A 21973-nucleotide genomic window follows, 5' to 3' on the forward strand; every position below is an offset into this window, starting at 1 on the left:
TGAAACAGCTCGATTTTTGACTGTGCTGCACTGAAACCGGAACCGCCCGTAATAAAACCACAACAGTTTTGCTCTGAGAGGCCCCGACCCCAGAGGAACGTTAGGGGAACTCCGGTTAGAGAACTTGTCATGGGCCTTAAGTAGAACTGTGAGGGACTTTTCCAGTAGAGACTCTTTGACACCCTTCTCACAACATTACGAGTAAATAATAATAAAAAATTATCAATACAACAATAAAAACGAATATAAAATTATAAAAGAGATTGTTAAACATATTCAAAATAAAACATAAATTATTAAGTGACTAAATGTAATAAAAATAGATTTAAAAAAAGGATTAAATGATTGATTAACAAATGAGCTAATACTTCATCTAGATAAGCAATAAACAAATCGTTATTTTTCTGTCATCACAGCACATACTTGTTATGAGCTTAATGCCACTGGTGTCTTCACTTAAGGATGGAAACCTTCATCAATTCCAGGATTTTCAAACAAACACATGATTATGGACTCTGATATTATCTTAACACAAGAATACAAATAAAGGAGAACACACTTTCAGTCTTAATCCTATTTGGATACTTATATAGTGAAAGTGATAGAAGAAAGCTCAATATAAGAAGTTGATTGCAAATGAACGCATTTCATCCTTCTTTGGTCAGACAACTTCCTGTCGGTGCTGCTTTGGAGATTTTCCTCCTTTAGTTTTTGTTTTTGGTCTTTCTAGCTTTGTTTTCTATTCATATGAGCAAAGACGTAACCGCCGGTCATACGATAAATAGGTCAGGTCCTGAGACCAACCCACTATATTTAATACAAGTAAAGTGACAAAGCAAATGAAATGGTTGCATATAATCCTATTCTTCCAACAAGCCACAGGTAACTAAAGGCTTGTAGACTGTAGCACATATTAAGTAAAGTGTCGGACATGTTTACGGACACAGCAGAAAAGAACACATTTGAATAAGGTTTGAAAAAATGGTATGTTTAATACATTTCTTTAAATGGGGCTGACAATTGAGCCAATAAACAATGTAGAATTTTGTAACAAACAATAATACTACTACTAATTTAAATAAAATGCAATATTAAATAGTGCAAATCCACTTGAATGGGTTCTTTCTTGACACACGTCCCACCATTCCACCAAATTTAATGGGAATTCATTGAATTCTTTTGCAAAATTTAGCTGGAAACAATTTACCAAACAAAAAAAATTACAGGAGTGAAAACATGATCTCCTTATTAAGGATATTTAGAGCCAACAAAATAGCGATGCCTAATTCTGTTTCTCCAGCTTCCCAAAAACTTGCAGCACGAGTGGAAAAATGTATAATTTTATGTAAAATTGCTCAGGATGCATCCCATTTATTTTCCCGTTTCTTGCGGCTTTTATTCAGAAATCACTTCCCTTCATTCTCTTTCGATTCCAATATCCTACCCATGTGTTGCTGCAGTCTTACAGAGCCACGGTAGATCCACTCCTCGAGTTGACTCTTCTGAGTATGAGACATAGACACCACATTAAGTCAAAACATGTCACATCGAAACGACAGGACATTATAAGAGCACCAGCCGTCTTCAGTGATACTGACCTCAAAAAGGACCAGTATCAAGCTGCAGTCGACCTCTTGCACCTCACAACTCTGTTGGACTCCATTCAGCTCGACATGCACGGTCTGTCCCGCTTTGTACTGGGTTGAATGTGGGAAGGGCCAGTCCCTCAGGTACCGTTTCATGAAACACTTGTGATGGTCGTCAGGAAGGCTCTCGAGGACGTCCTCCACTGTCGCAAAACAAACAGTCCGTCACTCTGGATGGACGTCATCCCAAAAAACATTATGTTCGCCTGATGTAAACCAAACAGGGAGCTACTCTTTGCTGCAGAGTTACATGAGGACAGAAACTCCATAAGGTTCCTTAAAAGCACCATTTCATGCACACACATGATGAGACAACAACAGGGTGAATGACTTGTACTCTTCAGAGCTCACATGATTCATTTTGCACGATGGACATCATGAGTTTTTCTCCAATCATATTTAATCACCTCTGCTTTTCTGTTTATTTCAATCAAGCTCTTCTCAGGGAAATGCATCACTTCCTTTCCAGCTGTTTCACAATAAAATGTTTCAAGCAGCTCAAGGGACATCATTTCTTCCTGACTTCACTTTTAATGTGAAACATAAGCAGGAAAAAGTGAAAAATATTTCTGTTAGAGAAAACAAGCCCAGAGAAAAAAAGAGTAATGACTTTTGGATTTTGTGATGTTGACATTAATGAAACACTGAATTTATCAAAACATCATGGAGGGGGATTTAAGTTCCCATTGACAAAAAACAGCATTAACATCCAATTAAAACTGCAGCAAATCAGAAAGTAGGGAAGCTTCTAACCAAAATACAATGAAATAAAACAGAGTTAACACTTACATGGTCGGCACACCAAGTGAAGAAGAGGTAAACTAACATAGGCCGGTGTGTGGTCATCCATAAAGACCAAGAACCTGGAACGTAAAATGTGTTTAAATCAAATCAAACCTTTACAAAAGCATTTGAGTTTCCTGAGATTGTGAGGTGTTAGTGTAAGGAGACACACACCTTAAGTGGTTCTTTCTACTTGGGAGTTCTGCTAAAATACCAGGCTGGAACAGGAGCTTGTTGGTTTGACACTGGATCGCCACAGGAGCGCCGATATACAGCTGCTCCAGCGTCGGTGTTCGGTCAAAGGCGATGTGGTGTCCAGAGACGAGGCTCTTCCCCCTTTCTTCAAAACTAACTTTGTACTTTAACCGTCCATCTTCTGCAAAGAAAAGAAAAAAAGTCAGGGGATGTTATTGGTAATTTTTTGGGATTAATTGTGTTTTGAAATTAATTATAAAGGTGAAAAGCACAGTTCTCTTAAAATGCACTGTATCTGTGTGTAAGGAAAATGAGGTAAATACATTTTATATATTACATATTTAGTCTTCAATGTGTCAGAATATTGTTTCATCTTCAAACTGCATTGTTGCTGAGCCAAGAATCAAAACAAAATATACTTTGATTTTATAGATTTATTTAGTTTTACTGCTGTTTTAAAAGGTTTATGATCATTTCCCACAGTAACATATATCTTTTTTTTTACCCTTTGTCACTATTTCCACTATTTTCCCCCGCTGCCACGTCATGGGCCTCCTCCTGGCCAGTACCACCATGTCCACTTTGACCTCTTCCTGTGGCAAGTTAGGACAGACCTTTGTGTCAGGGTCAAAGCCTGTGGTGGGCATCATTTCGCTCCCTGTGGAAAATTATTTTCATGAGTGTGGAGTCACCTAAAACTAAGAATCAATGTGTGTTTTCATCTGTGAGTGGTCGCAGTGATGTTTGAGAGCTTACCGTTGTTGTTGCTGCTTGTTGACGCTGCGTGTGCTCTCGTTGCTTCGCTCTTTACCGTGTTCAGTTTGTGGTTTGACACGGAATTATCTGAATCACTATCATCTCCGGGCTCCCACTGCATATCAGAGTCCGAGCTGCTGAGGGACTCGTCTTCACTGTAGAACTGCAGAGGCGTCGGAGGCCGTAGAGCGCTGATCTTATAATCTGGGAGTCTGGTCAACACCACCACTGCTTTTTTCATCCGATTATCACAGCCGTTCCCCCAATGTGTCGCCTCACTCAAGGTCTCATTCATGGTCTCACACAGAGAGTCGGACATTTTCTGCAATGAAAAAGGATTTAGTGAAATTGGGACTTGCAAGAAAATAAATAAAACCTAGAGTAGAGAACTGCAACAATTTTGATAATAGATTAAATTGAAAGAAAATTTTGAAATAATAAAATCAACAGCTTATAGCTAACGTCTTTGTTCTTCTCTGGAGTTAGTAACTGTAGTTTAACTCTCACGATTTATACCTTAACGATATATATACATGCATATACTGTACATATCATTGACTGTATATAAACATGGTCCATTTTGCTGGTCTTATGTCTGAAGAATGTGTTGAAGGTCTGAACATCTCATCTCTGCTTTTATTCTGTGACACACTTTGTGTTGCTTGTTTGTACGAACAGTGTCAAACAAATAAAGTCTGATTGATTGATTGATTGATCTCTGTAGCAATAAAATATTTATTTTATCATCGTATGTTGTGACACATTTTACCTTTATCATTACAGTGACTAACTTTGAATATGGTGATTTGAAGTTATGTGTTAATAGCAGCAGACAGTTGAGCAGGTGCAGCAGGAAACTGATGATAAAAGATAAAGGATGTAAACGCGTCTTGCACAGTTTTTTGTCTCACACAGTTTTTTGTCTTGCACAGTTTGAACTCATATTAACAAATAAACGACTCGCACCAGGTGTCATAAGGTTCAGGTTTACGCGGATCGCTAATCGCTAACAATGGGTAACGACTCGGTATCGTTCATTTTAGATGCACGTTTCACTTACAACACTGGAGCAGCTCACCTGTACTTGCTTCCTGGTTTTCCGCTTCAAAACAACAAACAGCTGTGGTCACATCACAGTATTGTGTGTTGTGATATCGTGATGGTAAACACGCGCTACATTTGCTACTGGGCTAATATAGCATGCTAGCATTGAAACAGTGTCAAGAAGAAGCGTCCTCTCGTTGTTGTGTGGGAGGAATGGCGCTGTTCTTCTGCTCTGATGGATTATACGTGTGTGAAATAATATACAAAATAAAAAATACACAACTTCCTTCAACACATCCTTGCTTCCGCCATTTTACCTTTCTGTTGCCATGGTTGTTGTCTTCTTCGCGCTCCACCGCCACCTAGCGGCGTGGCGCGGTACTGGGAGCCAGTCACACTCCAGGAAATAGTTTATTTAGAATAAAAACTAAAAACATGTCATTTGCTAATTGTTTATTCCCTGAACAAAACTTTAATCCTCATGGTTTCTCTTTTACAAAATATTGATATTGTTTTGAGTTAATTATTTTATCTGAGCACTATCCAAAAAAGATAAGATAAGATTAGATAAGATAAGATAAGATAAGATAAGATAAGATAAGATAAGATAAGATAAGATAAGATAAGTTAAGATAAGATAAGGTAAGCAAGAGTCAAACGTAGTAATCTTGACGTTATAATAAGTAACATGCAATACTTAAGTGTAAGGATATTAAAAGTTAAGTGTAAGGAAAATATAGAAAAATGTGAAGGGAATAAAAATGAATATATACAGTGTGAAAAAAACTGCTGTACAATGAAAACTAAAGATAGAATAAGAGAAGATACAGAACAAAGTCACAGAATAGTAAGAGCCACCCAGTAAAGTCCACAATCCAAACCCTTTGGCAAACAAACAGACCAAACAGGCTTAAAACAAGTATGTATATAGATAAGTAAACAAGACTCAGTCTGTCTGAGTGTCCATATATACAAATCTACTCCCCTGCAGCAGTAAATGCAATATTAAACCGTCACTTTTGACTGAGCTATTTGACTTTGCAAAGAAATACTTTAGATCTTGTCATTGCCATTTGAAACAGAGGCACTGGGTTAACGTCCCTGACGCTTTGGACCCGGTTGCAGTCAGGAATCCAGCCACAGGCGACAGAAATGCACCGTGGGGTCTTTTCAATGAATATTTAATATCATGTAACATCACAGTAGCAGACACATTCAGATGGAAAAGGTTCTGCTGAAAAAATATCATTCATACATCACAGATCTGGATTTCTTTACAAAGATTTATATAGTCAGAGATATAAAAGGGAAATTGGCTTCCTGTTAGTTCTTAAGTGGCCTGACTCCTGTGGGGGATAAAAACATCATGTCCACTGAGAACTGCATGGTCAGAAAACACACAGCAAAAAGAGTGCATGAGCAAATCTGGATTCCACAGCGTCCTGCAGAGTCATTTCACTCTGCTCCCCCTCAGGTGATCTGCTCCTCCTGGTAGGTGGAGGTGGAGATGGAGCCATAAGGATCCACCACCGTTTGGGCACATCGCACCACCGTCGCCAGCAGGAAGAAACAGAGGAGGACGAGGAAGAAGAGAGCGAAGCCCAGGTCCACGTCCACCTCAAACTGTGTCGCAGGGCGAGGAGCCTGGTCCATGTGGGCTGTGGTGACGGTGGATTCTCCTGTCAGCCTCTGCTTTGTTAGAGTGTGCACGTGGGTGATGACTTAATGGCAGAAATATAAATCAGAGAGACCCACACAGATGAAGAAAGTTAAACCAGTGCTGTTAAAAGCAGAGACACTAACTACACAACTCCATCTAAGGGGTCGTGAGATTATTACAAGAGGAATAAACTGAATTAAAGTTCTGCTGCACACATTTGCTTTTTCCTTATCATTGCTTTTTGGGAATTATTATAGAAAATTGATAAGCTATACATATTTCAATTTCTCAAATTTTACGTCATTTAATTCTTAACTTGTCTTGACATCTGAAATGTGACAAGGGGCCAAAACTAGATGGTCTACTTCTCAAAAAGTTTGAAAAGGCACTGTTTTACTGTAATGGTTTTATCATATGTTTGTTTTAATATAAGTAACTCGAAGTACAAAATAACATAAACACTAAAGGGGGTACATACACACACACACACACCGTAATTTCTCATTATGAATTCTCCTCTGTACTTAAATGGCATCGTACAACTTATTTCATGTGATTTAGAATTTCAGATTGTTGATTGTTACCTGAAATTTGAGGGATTCAGTCATTTTCTTAGTCGGTTAATTGCAGATAAATTCCTAATAATTATGGCTGTAAGATACATTACAAAAATAAAACTGCAATATTCTGGAAAGCCTGGATGTTGATTTCAAATTTCTTGTTTAGTGTGACCAGCAGCTCTAATCCCTAAAAGCACATAAGATGAAGAAAAGACAAACCAGAGAGATTCTCTGCGGTTTTGCTTAGAGATAAAAAACATAATAAAAAAAAAGCAATTGCAGAATATCCATCTGAATAATAATCTCAACTAATCTTTTCAGCTTTACTGTGAAAACATGTTGTTCTTTCTGTTTATTTCTGTGAATAAACCACAATCCCTTTCAGGCTTGTTAACCGGAACAGACAGATAAACTCAAACTATAATCAAAGCTTTCAGGGAAGCAACAGTTTACAACAAGATAAAGATATAAGTTTAACCTCACCATCCTTCCTGTGCTGCTGCAGAGTCTCTGCATCAAAACTCTCCTGTTCTTTCCCTCAAGGTCCCTTATTGCTTAGTGACATAAGACGCTCATCGGTTACCAAAGTCTTAACAGTTCCCCGGTAATCATCATCCCAGGAAAAATGAGCAGCCCGTGAGTTAGCTCCTGCACGCACACACACCCCCGCATAAACACAGCACACACACTTGCACCTAGCAGCCTCCCCCTGGCGCGTAAAGCCTTTATTAATACTTAAGCAGGAATTGAATAACGGTCTGCAAAGTTCACAAGCGAATCAAACACCCCGCGCCTTTTGTTCTCCTGTCAAGACGACCCATCATCCCTGTCACCAATTAGACTTCACACCACCACAACTCAGGCACCCGAGGCGACACTGAGTCTTATTCATTACAAGAGCTAACAACAACAACAACAGGAAAGAGGAGGAAGGGGAACTTTATTACAGAGGAAGGGAAAAGATTTAAAGAGGGGTGAGATGGGACTCAGGAGGGGGGGGGCGAGGAGAGGAAAGCCCAGACGTCGGAGCTGGAGAAACTGGAGATGCATTAGCAATTAAATTGTGGAGCCAGATGCGAGAGCAGGGTGGAAATTGACCCTGCCACTTTAAAATGGAGATTGTTACAGTGGAGCTGCCAGTGACAAGAACAGTGTGGAGGCTGAAGAGCAGGGCACAGGGGTAAAGTGATCCTGCTCCATACATGCAATTAACCAAGGAGGCCTTTCAGGCTGCAGCCAACTGGAGGGGAGAGTGGCACCGAAACAGGAACTGGTTTCTTTTCATGGATGGAAGAGAAAGTTCTCCAAGTTCCAGGCTGCATGAAAACAACATCTCCATCACCTGCAAACTCTGAGATGATTTTTTCCACAATCACTTGAGACATTTTTGGCAACATCATCCCGAGAAGCGTGCCAGCCAGGTGCATGCTCAGCGTGTCGCCACCACACTTTGCCATCTGATAGTGTAATCGCTCCACGGTGCCTTCAGGTCCAATCTGCAAAAGTGGAAGCAGTGACTGACGGGGGGAGGGGGGGTGCTCCAGATAAAAGGGAATTAACTCGATTTACACAGCAGCAGACAAGTGTTTTTACGAAGGTTCCAACATTTGTCAGCTACTGAATCATGGATGTTTTTCTCTCTCTACAAATTAAATGACTTTACACAAAACTATATTTGTCTTGAAATTAATGACAGAATCAAAATAAGATATCTTCATCTCATAAAAGGAGCTGAGCTAGATTGGACGACATATCTAACTTAAAACGGTGAAATAGCTCTGCAGTTACTTTTGGTGATTTTAAGGCTTAATTGCAGGTGAAAAATCATGAAAGATAAAATGAGAATTTTCAGTTAGGACATTTTTGTTTTATAGATGAAGACACAGTTAACACATAACTGAAATAATTATTAAGGGCTGTATTTGTTTATATTACAGATACATTAAGAATTCATTTTATCGTGCTTTGGCAATTGATTATTTGATCAATTGATTAAAATCTAGTTTGTTAACATCCATTTTAATCATATTTTTAAATAAAACAATACAAATGTTATTTTTAATTTTATTTAAAATTATTCAAGTCATTTTTTTAAGGAAGACCTCTGTCTCCAGCTTTTAAAATCTTTATGCATTATTTTGCTGCAGTTTTATGTTATTTATTTAAATATTGGGGTTTTGGACTGTGGTGGACATTTCCACTTTTCAATCTATAAAAGTAAACTTTTCATCATTTAATAAAAACAAAACAACAGATTAGGGGGAATGTTTAATCTTTTAAAGGGAATTCACAATTTCCAACTGTTTGTCTTTCAGGGACTTTTCTTTCTACCCATTCACTTGCATTTATTTGGCACTTTTGTTTGATTTTCACACCTTACACACAATTTCATTGTTAAAACACCTGAAACCAGATCTTTACATCAAAGTCAAACTGTCATTTAAGATTAAAGAACGAGACGAGTATGCACAGAAGTTCTCCACAGCTATCTTTATCATTCATAATTATGATTTTACATCTCAGCAACACAAAATGCAGAATAAAAACACATTCTGTAGTAGCAAGGCACTTTAAAAAGGTAGCTACAGGTGAGAGGTGGTTTGTGAGCTGAGCCGTACAGAGGTGTTAGAGGCCCGGAGCGTTACAGTGCACAGGGTGTTGAACATGTCGGGCACAGAGATGGCAGAAATAATGACAGAATGTACAGAAATTGTGTTTTTTATTTTTGTCTTTACAACTGACACTTGAAATGATGAAGGCACTTGAAATGACGAGGTCGTACAAAATGATGTAAACCATACTTTGGTCTTTTCATTTTTTAGATTTCATTAAACTTTCTTTTTAGACAAAATGATCCAAAACACAAACAAAGAGGAAGAACTTGGGTAAATAATGACAATAAATATTAAACTAAATTGAAATCATATTCGTAAAAGTCTCTAAACTAAAACTGAGTTAAGTTTGAGTTTAAATCAAACACGTTTACCACGCTTGTTTTTCTAGATAATTAGTCAAAGCTGATCCATAGAAGAAACCATAAAGTGCATCTTTGGATGGGTGGGAGAAACAACACTGAATGGAAATGCTATTGACTCTTCCAGCCCATAAAGAATTCATGAACAGTTACCGATTGGTTTGGGTTACACTTAAACAAATTGCTCCAAAATTTTACTGGACGGAAAAACAAATAAAACAAACAAACAAAAAAAAAAAAAGACACGAATCATAAACACAAATAAACATTTAAAAAGGACCTCTGTGCGTTCTTCTGCCGATGAGGCGATGCACATTAAGACAAACTCTAGGCACTTTTCAACACACCTGGCAGATGTAGCACCTTCTCGTACGGTTAAAAAAATATTATTTATCACCAATTATCTCGTTTTAAACATCACCGGAACACACACATATATATTTTTTTGCAACACTGACTCAAAATCATTGTCAAGAACCGAAGTGACGAAACGGCATGTGCAAAAACCAACATGCACAAATGATCGATGCTGGACACTTCAGTAAAAAGACTTACATCAGCTCATGGTCCATCGAAAGACAAAGGCCTCATTCACCGTCGTGCTCCTCACAATGTCACTGACTTCAGTGTGGTTACTACGAGCGAAAAGAAATCAGTCCTCTTTCAGAGTAATACTTAGAAGAGTGTTAACTGACTGTGCAGGAGGGCAATGCCCGTCCTAACCACTGTGTCTTCCAGTAACAAAACATAAAGCTACAAGCAGGCAACTTGGTCAACAGCAGAAAATCTTCAAAAAAAGCAAATTACACTTCAGTGGAAGGAAAAGAGGAGAAGGCGCGTGGAGCGAGAAAAAACCACTCTGCTGCTGCTGTACTAGAAAAACATCACCGTGGTTGTCCAGTGACGTCGTCCTCTCTCCGTTTACTTTAGTGTGATCCACAGAGGTGAAATTATCCACATTAGATTGCCAGGGTTTCAGAAAGGAGGGTGTAGCTATACAAATGTGTGTGTGTGGGTGTGTGGTTGTGTGTAAGTGTGTGGGTGTGCTGCCTGCTGCCCCATTCAACATGCCCGTTCTTTGGCTTTCAGGTGAGGGCCACATGCCAGGGCCCTTCGTCACACGGCCTCATCTCCACCCTCTCACTGTCTGATCAGTTCCTCTTCCTGAGGTTGTTGTTGAGTGGCGTGTGGCCGTTCTGAATGTGGCCGTTTTTAGACTTTTCCTTCGCCTCGCTGTCTTCATCTTCATCTTCTGACTCCGTCTCCTCCTTGTCGCTGCGCTCATCCTCAACAATGTCCTGTCGGGGGAATAAAACAACAAGACACTTAGACTTTGTGCAGTAACTGGTGTGAGGTGACAAAATGATCGAAAAGTGGCGGTTCCTACATTTCCTGGCAGGAATTTGACGACCATCCGCAAGATGAGCACGGCCCAGAAGATATGAAGGACCTGCAGCACCAGCAGCAGCCCGTTGAAGAAGTAGAAGCCGAGGAAGGCGGGGTAGAGCGTCAGGGGGTACACCCACGTCGTGTGTATGATCCTGTACAATAGAACAAAGACAGAGAACAGAGGGTCCAGTGAGAGCCACCTTCAGTCACATTCCAAAGCCCATTGAGAGGCGTCAGAGGGGGGGGGTGGGGAGCGAGACAATGTGTCTGTTGTATTTCCAGAAGAACACATACATAAAACTACTGCTAAATAAAACAAAGGAATCAGGGTTTTTACAGTCTGATCACCCCCCCGCCCTAAAAGTGAGGATGGTGTGCGAGGGATTGGCTCAAAACTTGTGTCCATCTTCATCACACGCTCACATATTCCTCATTGAGGCGAATGACAATCAAACGCACAGGAATAGACCACATAAAAAATAACCTTATCGTTAAAGGTTTTATTTAGAAATCAGAATATTTCAACCTTTATTTTAAAAGGCCACATTTTCCAATCCAAGCCAATCATAAAAATCTTAACAATTACATGAACATATGTTTTTAGTATCAGCTAAAACATGTCCACAAAAATAAACATTGTGAAGTATTGCAGCTCATAGAGAGAAAGCCCAAAAAAGTGTCAGTGTTGCACTAATTTACTCTGTTGTTAGCAGTGACTTTCAAAGTAAATCTGATGTAAGAAATATGTATTTTACCAGAAGGGGAGGATGACGAGGCGCGTGACGATGAAAACCGCAGCAAACATAGTGAAGATGAAGTTGCAGGTTTTCCTCCAGCCTGCGTAGTTGAACATTTTGGCCGACTGGAAAGAGAGAGGAGAGCGTGAACCTTTCGTGTTTTCACCTCTAGAGGGCAGACAGTGAACTGTATGAGGAGGACAGCTCTCTGATCTAAATACTGTTATCATGAAACCTATAAAATTATCGTAATTTGATGATTATATTTTTCTGCCGTGTTGGCATCTTGTCGTACCTCCATGAGATAATCGGAGGAATCATGCACCAACATGATCAAAGTCCCTGCTCGGATGTAGTTGACCAGCCAGGAGAAGCTGATAAGGAGGATGGTGGCCACGTGGTGAACTATCTGCTCTTTGAAATCCTGCAGTGAGTGAATCAGAGAGATTGTGTAAAAACAAGATGCAACATTGTTTTGTCACTTATTGATCAAGTTATAAAGATCGGTCACTAATCGACAGTGTGTATCAGACTGCTGCCGGTTTAACAAATGATTAACTCTCCGCTCACAGCTGATTATACGACTTTACAGCCATAAAAAGACACTAAATCCACACACAGAGACAAAAAACTGAATTAAAAAAGTTACAAAAACACTTCCTTGAATAGGAGACAGATTTCAACATCGTGGCTCTACAGTAAATTCCTGCCGTTTTGGTTTTAAAAGATTAATTTGTTGCATTTGTGAACTCGGTTATAAAACGAGCACTGGAATCGAGGCCTTGTGATTTGCTGACAGGCTTGAACGTCTGCCACCAGTTACAACATCAACCTGAGCTGTGGATAAAATGGTCAGTCGGTGTGACTTCCCACTGATTTCCAGTCACACATTAACTGAACACCCTGACCTGGGAGCCACAGTTCAGTTTGTGAAGTTAAAGCAGAAGCAATGAGCAGAAATGACGATACCTTTAACGGCTCTGTGAATTCTGAAAGCTTCACTCGATCCAATCCATAAAGTCCGGATTTATTAGTAGGGAAGTCAATATCCAAACCTCAAAATACACTACCAACACCACAGATCATTGATTCTGATCATTTCATGCACTTAGTCAGTGAGTGATCGCTCTTGATGGAGGGCTGCTGAGGGGCTTCACGGCAGAGAGAGCTAACAAAGTTCAGGAAGCATTGCTGCATCACTTACCTTTCGTTTGATATCTGATGCTACGCTAAAAAGCAGCGAGAGGTAGAAGCCTAGTTCCAAATTGTAGTACCAGTACTGAGAAGGCACCAGTGGCTGGAACAAAGGAAAAGAAGGATCTGATGTAAGAGCATGATGCCAATAATGTTCTATCCATTAGTCAGTTCAGGAAATTGGTAAACAAATAGAAGTAATGCACATTTTGTGATTAATACAAGTGATCAAATTAAAATGAAAGTATTCAAATATGAAATGAGCTGAATAGTCGTTTCAGGCCGTCGCAGTTGGCTCACCATTTTGGGGAAGTCTTCCCACATCTGTTCCAAATCATAGAACCATGGTTTCTGAGGGGAGGTAGATATTTAATATTAATGACAACGTCCAACACAAAACAACAAAGACTTGAAAGCAGCAAGCAAGAATACAGAGGAAAACCAGGTTTGCGTGAAACATCCAACAGTATGATTATGCTGAAGAAGACAAACTAAAATATCGTTCAATAAAAATGTTTCTAGTTATGACCAGAGTGGGTTTCACGTTCCTAAATTACACATATATACAGATTTTCATTAGCCATGAATGCCAGATTATGACAGGGTACTCACATCAACAAGGACTGCCAGGCCAGCAAAGAAAGCAAGAAGGTAAAAGGTAAATCTCCAACTGTAAGAGAATGCACAGCGATCTCAGAAATGCCACAACACTGTAGAACTTCGGACAAAGCACAAACCAGTACACACAAACTAAGAAACAACTAACGGACAACACAAAAGGCACAAAGTAAATAAAGGTTTCAGACTTGAAAGTGAATACAACAAACATCTTTATCTGAAATCACCCGAGAGTCCACAATTTGACAAGCCTCCAAAAATCACACATGAAATGACGAAACAGATATTTAATAATCATCCTTATCACATGTCTTGTATTATATTTCCAATATTTAATAAATATCACATGGATTTAAACCCTTAATCACACTGGTCAAAATAAATCCTTCTGACATCTGTTGCGAAACAGCCTGTTTTGCAACAGCTTTCGCGAAATTCCGCGCTTGCTCCCTGTTTCTGGGAGTTGTCGGGGTTAAATGGATGAAATAATCCATTAGCAGACCATGGGCCATTAAACACTGCACATTTAAATAATTTTGATGTTCTGTAAGAGCAGTTAGTGCCGTGGCTTCACAGCAGCACATTCACTGCACGTGCACGTTTCTGGTCCAGTTACTTGGTGACTCTCTTGAACCAACCCGTCTCCTCCTCCTGCAGAGACTAAATCATAATAATATGATTCCCTGTTACATTCCCTCATTCATACTGTTGATAGCAAAGCACATTGGATTAACACGTCTTGTCTTTTACTAACTTGAGTTGGACCTAAGGTTACAAACAAAGGACTTGTGAATAAACTTGTATCTCATCTGTTCCATTGTATCTTCTGCTGCCAGCAGTATTTATGTTTACAGCTAAATTGATCTACTTTACATAAAATGCATATGTTAAAATGAGCAACAAACATAGTTTTTGAACTAAGCTTGATCAACTGTTCAGGGACCGAAAACCCAAAAGATGAATCCCCTCTGTGTTTGAGGTTAGTTCCAGTCTGTTAAACTTACTTTCTGGAGCCAGTTGTTATTCTTTATAGCACTGCTTCTTAACAGTCAAACCTTTTGCACCCTCACAAACACAAGGGGGTAAAAGTTACTAAGTAATTCACAAGAAAATAGAAAAAACATACAGGGAAGATTGTCCTGACCACTGTCAAAGTGACAAAAAATCTAAAAAGCACACTATGACCTCTTCAAAATCCTGTTAAATACACAAAGCACAGCTTCGTCAGGCTGCATCAACTACGCCAACTTCATGATGCAACGACAGTTCAGCATGAAAATTCAACACTGTGCGAAAGATGCTTATCTACCATGCTTCCCGAAACTTTTTGTGCTTGTTGGGCCGGTCCTGGTTTCTCCGCCGCCTGAACCACCTCTGAACCTGCCGCACCGAACAGCCCGACGTTTTACTTAAACTCTCTATGGCGCTCTGGCAACAAGAGAAGGAGAGAAGGACAGTGCTGTCATGAAGTTATGGTAGTTAACTGGTCTGGGATTATTTACACCATCCTGTCATTCTTGTCCATTTACACCTCAAACAACATCTCTGTCATTAGACACACAGTGAGTCTTAAAGCAGTTGGTTTCCTGAAGTACGCGAGATGAATACCTGTGTGGGATGCTTTGATGTGCTGCAGAAATAGGATTCTAGGGTGGGATTTGAAGGAGCATAAACACGCTGTTTGTTGCTCACTCCCAGCAGAGAGGCCAGAGGTGTCGCTACCGTCCTGGAAAGAGGAAAACACGCAGGATGAGAAGACGCAGCTTACGAGTCACGTCAGGAAGAATCACTCAAAACACACATGTAGGAAGAGGTGGACTAACAAATGTTGACTCACCTCTCGAATATCTGTCTGATGACCAGGAAGCAGAGGGCGATGGGGACAGTAGCCCAGAGGTCCTGCATTTTAGGGAAGACTTTGCCATCGTGGTCATTCAGGTCCGCCCAGCCGTGGCCTACTGGAAACCAAATCCAGTCGGCCCATATCTTCTCGCTCAGCTGAGACATCCTAAAGAAAATAATAGAATGAGAGATTTTTCTTTTTTACCGCATGGAAGGAAATTAAGACGGGTATTAAAAAGACGGGTTTGTCTCCTCTGCGATCTTCACTCATTTTCCATTAGATAGATATAGAAAGTCACTCTGCCGTGACAATATCCTGAGAGGAAGGAGAGGAAACAGAGAGGAGAGTGAGTATTGATTGGAGGTGATTAATCTCACTGGGCCTCGGGCAGCACGCTCAGTATCTGAGCACTTCCTGCTCCACATGTAAGGCGGACTTTGTTAAGCTGCACACACACTTGGTTAGTTCGTTCCGGGACACAACACCATGCTCAAATTTGGCAGTGATTTTTTGAACAAGGCTTAAAAATGTGTCACATGTCTCTGTCATTGACATGAGCAGATATATACAGAAAACAGTGTTTGTACAGTAATGCCTCGCAATAATGAAGAGTTTACATAGAGTGGTAATTCCTCATTCATATACCTCACTGTGTGTTTGAGCTATGCAAAGGAAATTGCACAATGAACCCATCATGGGCTGATAATCTCTTGAGCAAGATGAGTCATGATATTCCATCCTGTTAACTGACAGTTAATCATTTCCAATACAACCTCTCAAAAAAACCTTTGTTATATCGAGTTCCTGCGAAAAAGTCTCAGGTGTCAATCATAAGGTTTCACACCTTTTTGTAACATCGAATAAATGACTAATTGCGGGACAAAAGAGCAATTGATCATATATGAGAGTGGTACAATTTTTTGTTTTGTCCATGTCCCATGCATTAACATTGAGGTTTTAAGCCTTTACTGCAGCCAGCCAGCAGATCCAGACACTTTTGTTGGCATCACATTTGTTGACTCTGTCATTTAGTCCTTCTTTATATCCGGTCTGCGGTCGATGCCCATTGGATGAACTGCCATGACATTCACCACAGACATCCATGATTTTTTAATGGTCCTCATGTGGAGTCCAAAACAACAACGTTTCTCTCTTGTTTTATGGTTTTTAATTTTCGGGACTCAAGTTGGGCACGGACAGGTGAAAATGAGCCGCGTCACAAACCTCAACACAGTCCCACCGCTCTGTTATTAGAGTCCAGGGAGCAGCAGTTAAACTAACTGGGATAACATCAGCGTCACAGCAATAATTAGAGGCGACTCCTCCGCGGGGCACTCATTTACCTGTGAGCAGCAACTTTTCAGGCTGACCATCACTTTATACAGCTGAACCTTTGTGCCAAAGCTGTGTGTCAATGAGCAGAGAGGAAAATCCAGCTTGTCACACACACCACCTGACAGATCTTGTTACAAGGAAACTGTGTGTGTGTGGACTTTAACACGTTAGAAGCTTACTATAAATGCACTGTACCTCATGCAGGCGGCATTTTGTAGCAGTAGTTCTACTTCTGCATGAGGCAGTGAACCACAGCAGTGCAATATCAACCATCCTGTCTGTTAACCAATGTGTGGATTTCAATGTAACAGCTGCCTTCTGTCAGATATCGACCTTTAACGGGTCTTATTTTCACTCCATGAAACTCTGACTGAAATTAACATGTGTACTTACTCTCTGAGCACAATGCTGAGCGGACCGCAGATCATGTTAAGTCTTTTAAATGCTTCAAACAGAGAGAATGGGCTCTCTGTGGATTGTGTGTGTTACTGGTGGGAGGATTGTATTCAGTCCTGGAGTGAATTATGGGATTTAGGTGAACGTGCAGAACGTCTTTCTGTCTGAAAGGGGGAAGTGGTAACTCTCATGCTGCTTCTTATCAAAGTACACATCTAGCTCTGTGTCTGAACCACACTTTATCAGTTCAGTTTCACTGTTCAGGACAGCAGCTGAGGCTAAATTCCAAAACAGGAAACATTATCAGGGAAGAGTGCACCGGCTACATTCAGTAAAAATCCCCTGTGTTCCCCTGTGTTGTGTAAAAACTGAAAGACGACAGCAGCACCAGCATTTGTGCAGCGGTCAGAGTTAAACAGTATGTCTGCTGCTGTATGCGTTTGATTTCCATTAGGGTTAATTGATTGGAGAGGATCAATAGTTGGTAGGAGCACAAATGTGGCACCACCGGTTTTAGCAGGTGCAACTGCTGCAGGCTAAAGTAAACTTTATTTTGTTAGCCAGTCTATATTGACACACCAACCAGTATGAAGTATACCGAACATGTAGAGTCATTGAAACAGATTTTAGATTGAAAATGGCCACACTCTGGACTCCAATTATTCTATTCCACTTAGAAACAAACAGGCCTCTGCGAACTGTATCTGTGCATCTATCACTGAAGGTGCTGTGTGTATTAATTGGTTAGTTGTATTTCACTCCATCTGTTATAACACCCGCTGACTCTTCTCTGGTGCTAGTACATTTAATCTAGACCCAGTGTTCACCTCTCACCTACAAGTTCTTTGGAGGGTCCATGGTGCAACATGCCACTTTGCAACCTACGGTTTGGAGTCCAGGAACTATCTTCACTTTAGAGATTAATACACATTTCAGTGCACAAAGTTCAGCAACATTAACAGCTGTACCAGAAAGACAGCTACCCCTTGTAATAGTGTTATATTTACCGTTAAAAAAAAAAAATACTGTACATTGGTTGATATATTGGTATCAGAACTTCTTTTACTCCCATATTTGTTAAGTTTTTCCCCTTTTAACCGATGTATTGTATACACAAGCAACATAGTAATATCCATAAAGAAAATAGAGAGTTCACAAATGGTTGATTAAAAATCAGTGATCAAAATACTGTATATGAATCAGCTTTGCAGGGATATATTGACTTTTAGCCAAAATGTATCAAACCCCAGATCCTACACTTCCCACATTAAAGCTCAAAAGCATCTTTCATTATTCCCCTGCTGTCTTCTTGTAAAGACGGGCTTTCTTTTCATAATTTCCTTGTACACAAACACAAATTGTGAATGAGACAGACCTGTAAAAACTGAAAGTCTCATACTCAGGTTATGAAAACCCATCAGTCTTAAGGAAACTGTCTTCAAGGCCACGAGAGACTTTATACATCTGTTTGCACAAGTTCCTAATGACAAGTGAAATAAGTTTTGCATGTAAAAAAAACAGCCGAATGCCCCTTTGCCATAGTTTCTCTATGTGTGTTGTCTTTAAGATAACCATGAAGGACGGAGTCTGTGTTATCCTGCAGAGATAGTTAAAGAATTGTATTGGATTTGGCTGTAAAGCTGTTTACTCCTGAAAGTCCAAAAGTGTTTGTTGGACTCTAACACTTCACCCCCCCACCCCCCCCACCAGCATAGTGCTGAGTAGATAATGAGTGAATAATCATTTTGGGTTGAACTATGCCCCTTTAAGAAAACTGTCTTTACAAAGCCAAGAGGAGACTTTATACATTTGTTTTCACAAGCTCCCAATGACAATTTAAATACGTTTTGCATGTAAACACTAAGCAGCGTGTCCCTTTGCCATAGTTTCTCTACGTGTGTTTTCTTTATGATAACCTTGGAGTGGGGACCCTGCAGAGACAGTTGAGTCCTTCAGAGGGGAAATGATGTGTGAATAATGCTGATCAGACACAAGCCTCACATCATAACATCTAAACCCACATTGTGTCTGTGTCTGCAGAGCTGCTGAACTTTCCTCACTTCTTGTGTCTGTCACTGCGGTCTACGCCGTTTGCGTAAACTCTCGCAGGGAGTGGCAGCGAGTGCGCAAGCGGGGAGTCTCCCGGACATAGCGGGTCTGAGGCTGAGATGGAGCTTCGAGCAAAAAGTTAACAACACACAAAAAACTATAACTCAAACACTTTCACGTGTGACCGCCACACACGGGCCCGGGGGGCTGGTAGTTTGAATCCCCCCCCCCCCCACCACCCGCCTGTGTGGAGAGAGGAGACGGGGGCGAACTTAGCGTAGCGACATCTCCAGTTGCCTCCAGTTGAAAACTTTTTCGAGCGTAAACCCACAATTGCACCACAAACGGCTCAAAAACATGGCGACTAACGCTGCGCCTGGCACTTCTGCGTTCCCCCCTCCCTCCTCCAGGAATGAACTGTTGCGTTTTTATTGTAATATACTTGAATAGTATCGCGACCTTCTCTTATCGCGGTTGTTGCTAAACAAACACCCCGGACATGAGGCCTGTTTGCTGGCTAACGTTCGCTTAATAACGGCCGGGGAGTGGAGCGGAGCGGAGCGGAGGGGGGAGCTCGGTGGCTATTCCTCCCCCCCGGGTATAACTTCACCGAAACCCCCTGTATGGAGCCTGATCGCCCCCCCCTCCCCTCCCGCCGGTGGTGTCTAAAAATAGCGGCGGTGTGCGTGTGACAGGCGGCTTCCACGGAGCCGAAGCGGCGGAGTAACGGTGCGGTGAACTCACCTCTGCTCCGTGTCGCCAGGTAGTGAGATGAGGTCCGGCTGCTCTTCCTGGTGTCGGGGCTTTAAGTGCTTTTCGCCATTTTTTTCCCTCTACAAACTGAAAGTTGCACTCATTCAAACAACCGTGTCGCAGTTTCCCCCCCCCCCTCCTGAGTTTTCGTTTCGGAGGAGCACGGGGCGGGTGTGCGGGCTGGGTGTCCGGCTGGTGGCTCGCCGGGTCGTCGGTGCTTCTCTCCCAGTTGAGCCCGGTTGGATGAAGCGGCCGCGGACACTGGGATGTTATGGTTCTACGTTAAGAGAGACCAGGCGTGGGCGGGTGGAGGCTGCTAAAGTGACGCACGCTTCCGCTGTGTATGAGGGGAGGTTAGTGCCACACAGGGAGGGACGACGAGGCAGGAGTGTGGCCCATTAGATAATAATATTTTCTCGTACAATGCTCCTGGTAGACTGTAAGTGCCTGTGAGCATTCAATAAAAATTGTTTTTTAAAATTGCATTTAGTTCATTTCCGTCCAACTACATATACTTCCTGGTGCGGGGCGCCAGCCAAATAAGAGTGAATATAAGTTCTTCAACCTGTTGGCAACCATGGGACCTGAGGCTGCTCTTTAATTGGTTGTTGCAGATTTTCCCCGGGATGCAGCTCTCTGCGCCCCAGACACCCAGCCAATTGGTATTAATTTACGTTTTTTAAAAATCGAATGTGATGTCGACGCCTCGATGTCGTCTCAGGTACATCCGCCGTCACTAAGTTACTTCCGCTTCCGCAGAAATGGTGCCTTCTAGTGAAACTGCTGCAAATCCGGTTAATTCTTTTAAAAAACACCACAACAAAATAAAAAGGAGGATAAAGGAGCTTGGACTGACCCGATTTACAGATTCAGCAGGTGATCGAGGACGAGCTTACACATTCTCTCACTCTTGTTACGAGAAACAGAGTTGACTAACTGGATGTGGCGTAAGTTATGTATTTTATCGCTTCCCCCTGTTTGCGAGACCACAAACATCTCTCTGAAAAATGCAAACGGCATGGAAGTTGCCAAAGTCATTTGGCCACAATGAGGCTACATTTTTGCGGCAGGCTTAGCATTGCTCAACAGCTCGATGAAGGCTACAGGACGGGCATATTGTGTGTTGTGTTGTTATTGTTGATGTTTGTTGTCAGTTTGTTTGTCCTGCCTCTTGCAAGGCGTCACTCCACACCAGACCATTAAAGACATGTTCTTGTTGTTTTGTATGCGTCTGACCCGTAGAACCTCCTGCTGCCGGCTACAGAAAATGTCCGCACACAATATTCCGGACATTTACTGGACAGTTCATGTCTGTAGCAGTTTGTTCATTAAGTGTTTTTTGTGAATCCGTGGGACCTCGATACGTCTCCATGATCACTACTCTGCAGATACTTGCTCCAAATGACGTCAAAAGCTATTCATCATTGTCCCGAATGTCCCAGAAGGTGATTTAATGTGCAAAACCCTGACAGCTTTTATCGTTGTCTTTATTGGGCCGTAAAGGTTAACTTAACCTCAGTGTATTCTTATTAGATACAGATGCATTCTGTCACAGGTCTGTCAACATCACGTGGGCTCCCTGATGCTCCTCCTTATCCACACATTGGCTAAGTTTCCAAATATGAGCTTACATTTGTGTATGTTCACCCGACAGTCTTGTGCAGCTGTTTGCTCCTCAAATTGCAGCTGCAGTGTCAACAGCACAGCTAACCCCCCACCCCAGCCAAAGTCTACGTGTGGCATTAATCAGCCGTCCTAACACTGAGGCATGCTGAGGAGGGAAGAGGCATGTTTGAACGGATCAGACCAAACCCAACATGCTGTGACACAGGGATTCTCTGAGCACCTCAGACTTTTCCATCCTGAGTGGATCCACATGCACACAGTAAATCATGGTGGTAGCTTTACAAGTGGGATTATCAATAGCTAAACATATATATGTCCTAACTATAATGGCATTGTCTATTTCTAACTTAGTGAAATTATTCAGTGTAAATAAACAACAATATTTCAATTATTTCCCTCATTGAGTTTTGGTCCA

General features: G+C 41.2%; 2 protein-coding genes across 2 annotated transcripts; both read right to left on the reverse strand.

The window, feature by feature from the left end:
• Positions 1-1285: 1285 nt before the first annotated feature.
• Positions 1286-4763, reverse strand: LOC117770186 (histone-lysine N-methyltransferase SETDB1-B-like). The gene is made up of 7 exons (XM_034599313.1): positions 4459-4763; positions 3381-3702; positions 3130-3282; positions 2604-2805; positions 2436-2509; positions 1599-1789; positions 1286-1502 (listed from the first exon to the last, which is right to left on the reverse strand). The coding sequence occupies exons 2-7, from the start codon at positions 3697-3699 to the stop codon at positions 1407-1409; spliced, it is 1035 nt and encodes a 344-aa protein (XP_034455204.1). The 5' UTR covers positions 3700-3702; positions 4459-4763; the 3' UTR covers positions 1286-1406.
• A 4359-nt stretch (positions 4764-9122) lies between these two features.
• cers2a (ceramide synthase 2a) lies at positions 9123-20303 on the reverse strand. Its single transcript, XM_034599312.1, has 11 exons — positions 19924-20303; positions 15394-15564; positions 15165-15282; positions 14866-14984; positions 13551-13608; positions 13239-13289; positions 12949-13041; positions 12040-12168; positions 11763-11869; positions 11006-11159; positions 9123-10916 (listed from the first exon to the last, which is right to left on the reverse strand). Exons 2-11 carry the CDS (start codon positions 15561-15563, stop codon positions 10770-10772), a joined length of 1146 nt encoding a protein of 381 aa, XP_034455203.1. The 5' UTR covers position 15564; positions 19924-20303; the 3' UTR covers positions 9123-10769.
• Positions 20304-21973: the final 1670 nt, after the last annotated feature.

The sequence above is a fragment of the Hippoglossus hippoglossus genome, chromosome 11, assembly GCF_009819705.1.
Source record: "Hippoglossus hippoglossus isolate fHipHip1 chromosome 11, fHipHip1.pri, whole genome shotgun sequence".
Taxonomy (NCBI): domain Eukaryota; kingdom Metazoa; phylum Chordata; class Actinopteri; order Pleuronectiformes; family Pleuronectidae; genus Hippoglossus; species Hippoglossus hippoglossus.

Coding starts and splice junctions, on each gene's coding strand:
- LOC117770186 (XM_034599313.1), bottom strand. CDS start 3,699: ATGTCCGACTCTCTGTGTGAGACCATGAATGAGACCTTGAGTGAGGCG. Junction 2,806..3,129: donor AGTGGAAATAGTGACAAAGG/GTAAAAAAAAAG, acceptor TTTTCTTTGCAG/AAGATGGACGGTTAAAGTAC. Junction 1,790..2,435: donor TCACTTGGTGTGCCGACCAT/GTAAGTGTTAAC, acceptor GTTTTGCGACAG/TGGAGGACGTCCTCGAGAGC.
- cers2a (XM_034599312.1), bottom strand. CDS start 15,563: ATGTCTCAGCTGAGCGAGAAGATATGGGCCGACTGGATTTGGTTTCCA. Junction 14,985..15,164: donor CATCAAAGCATCCCACACAG/GTATTCATCTCG, acceptor TCTTGTTGCCAG/AGCGCCATAGAGAGTTTAAG. Junction 10,917..11,005: donor TCAAATTCCTGCCAGGAAAT/GTAGGAACCGCC, acceptor TTCCCCCGACAG/GACATTGTTGAGGATGAGCG.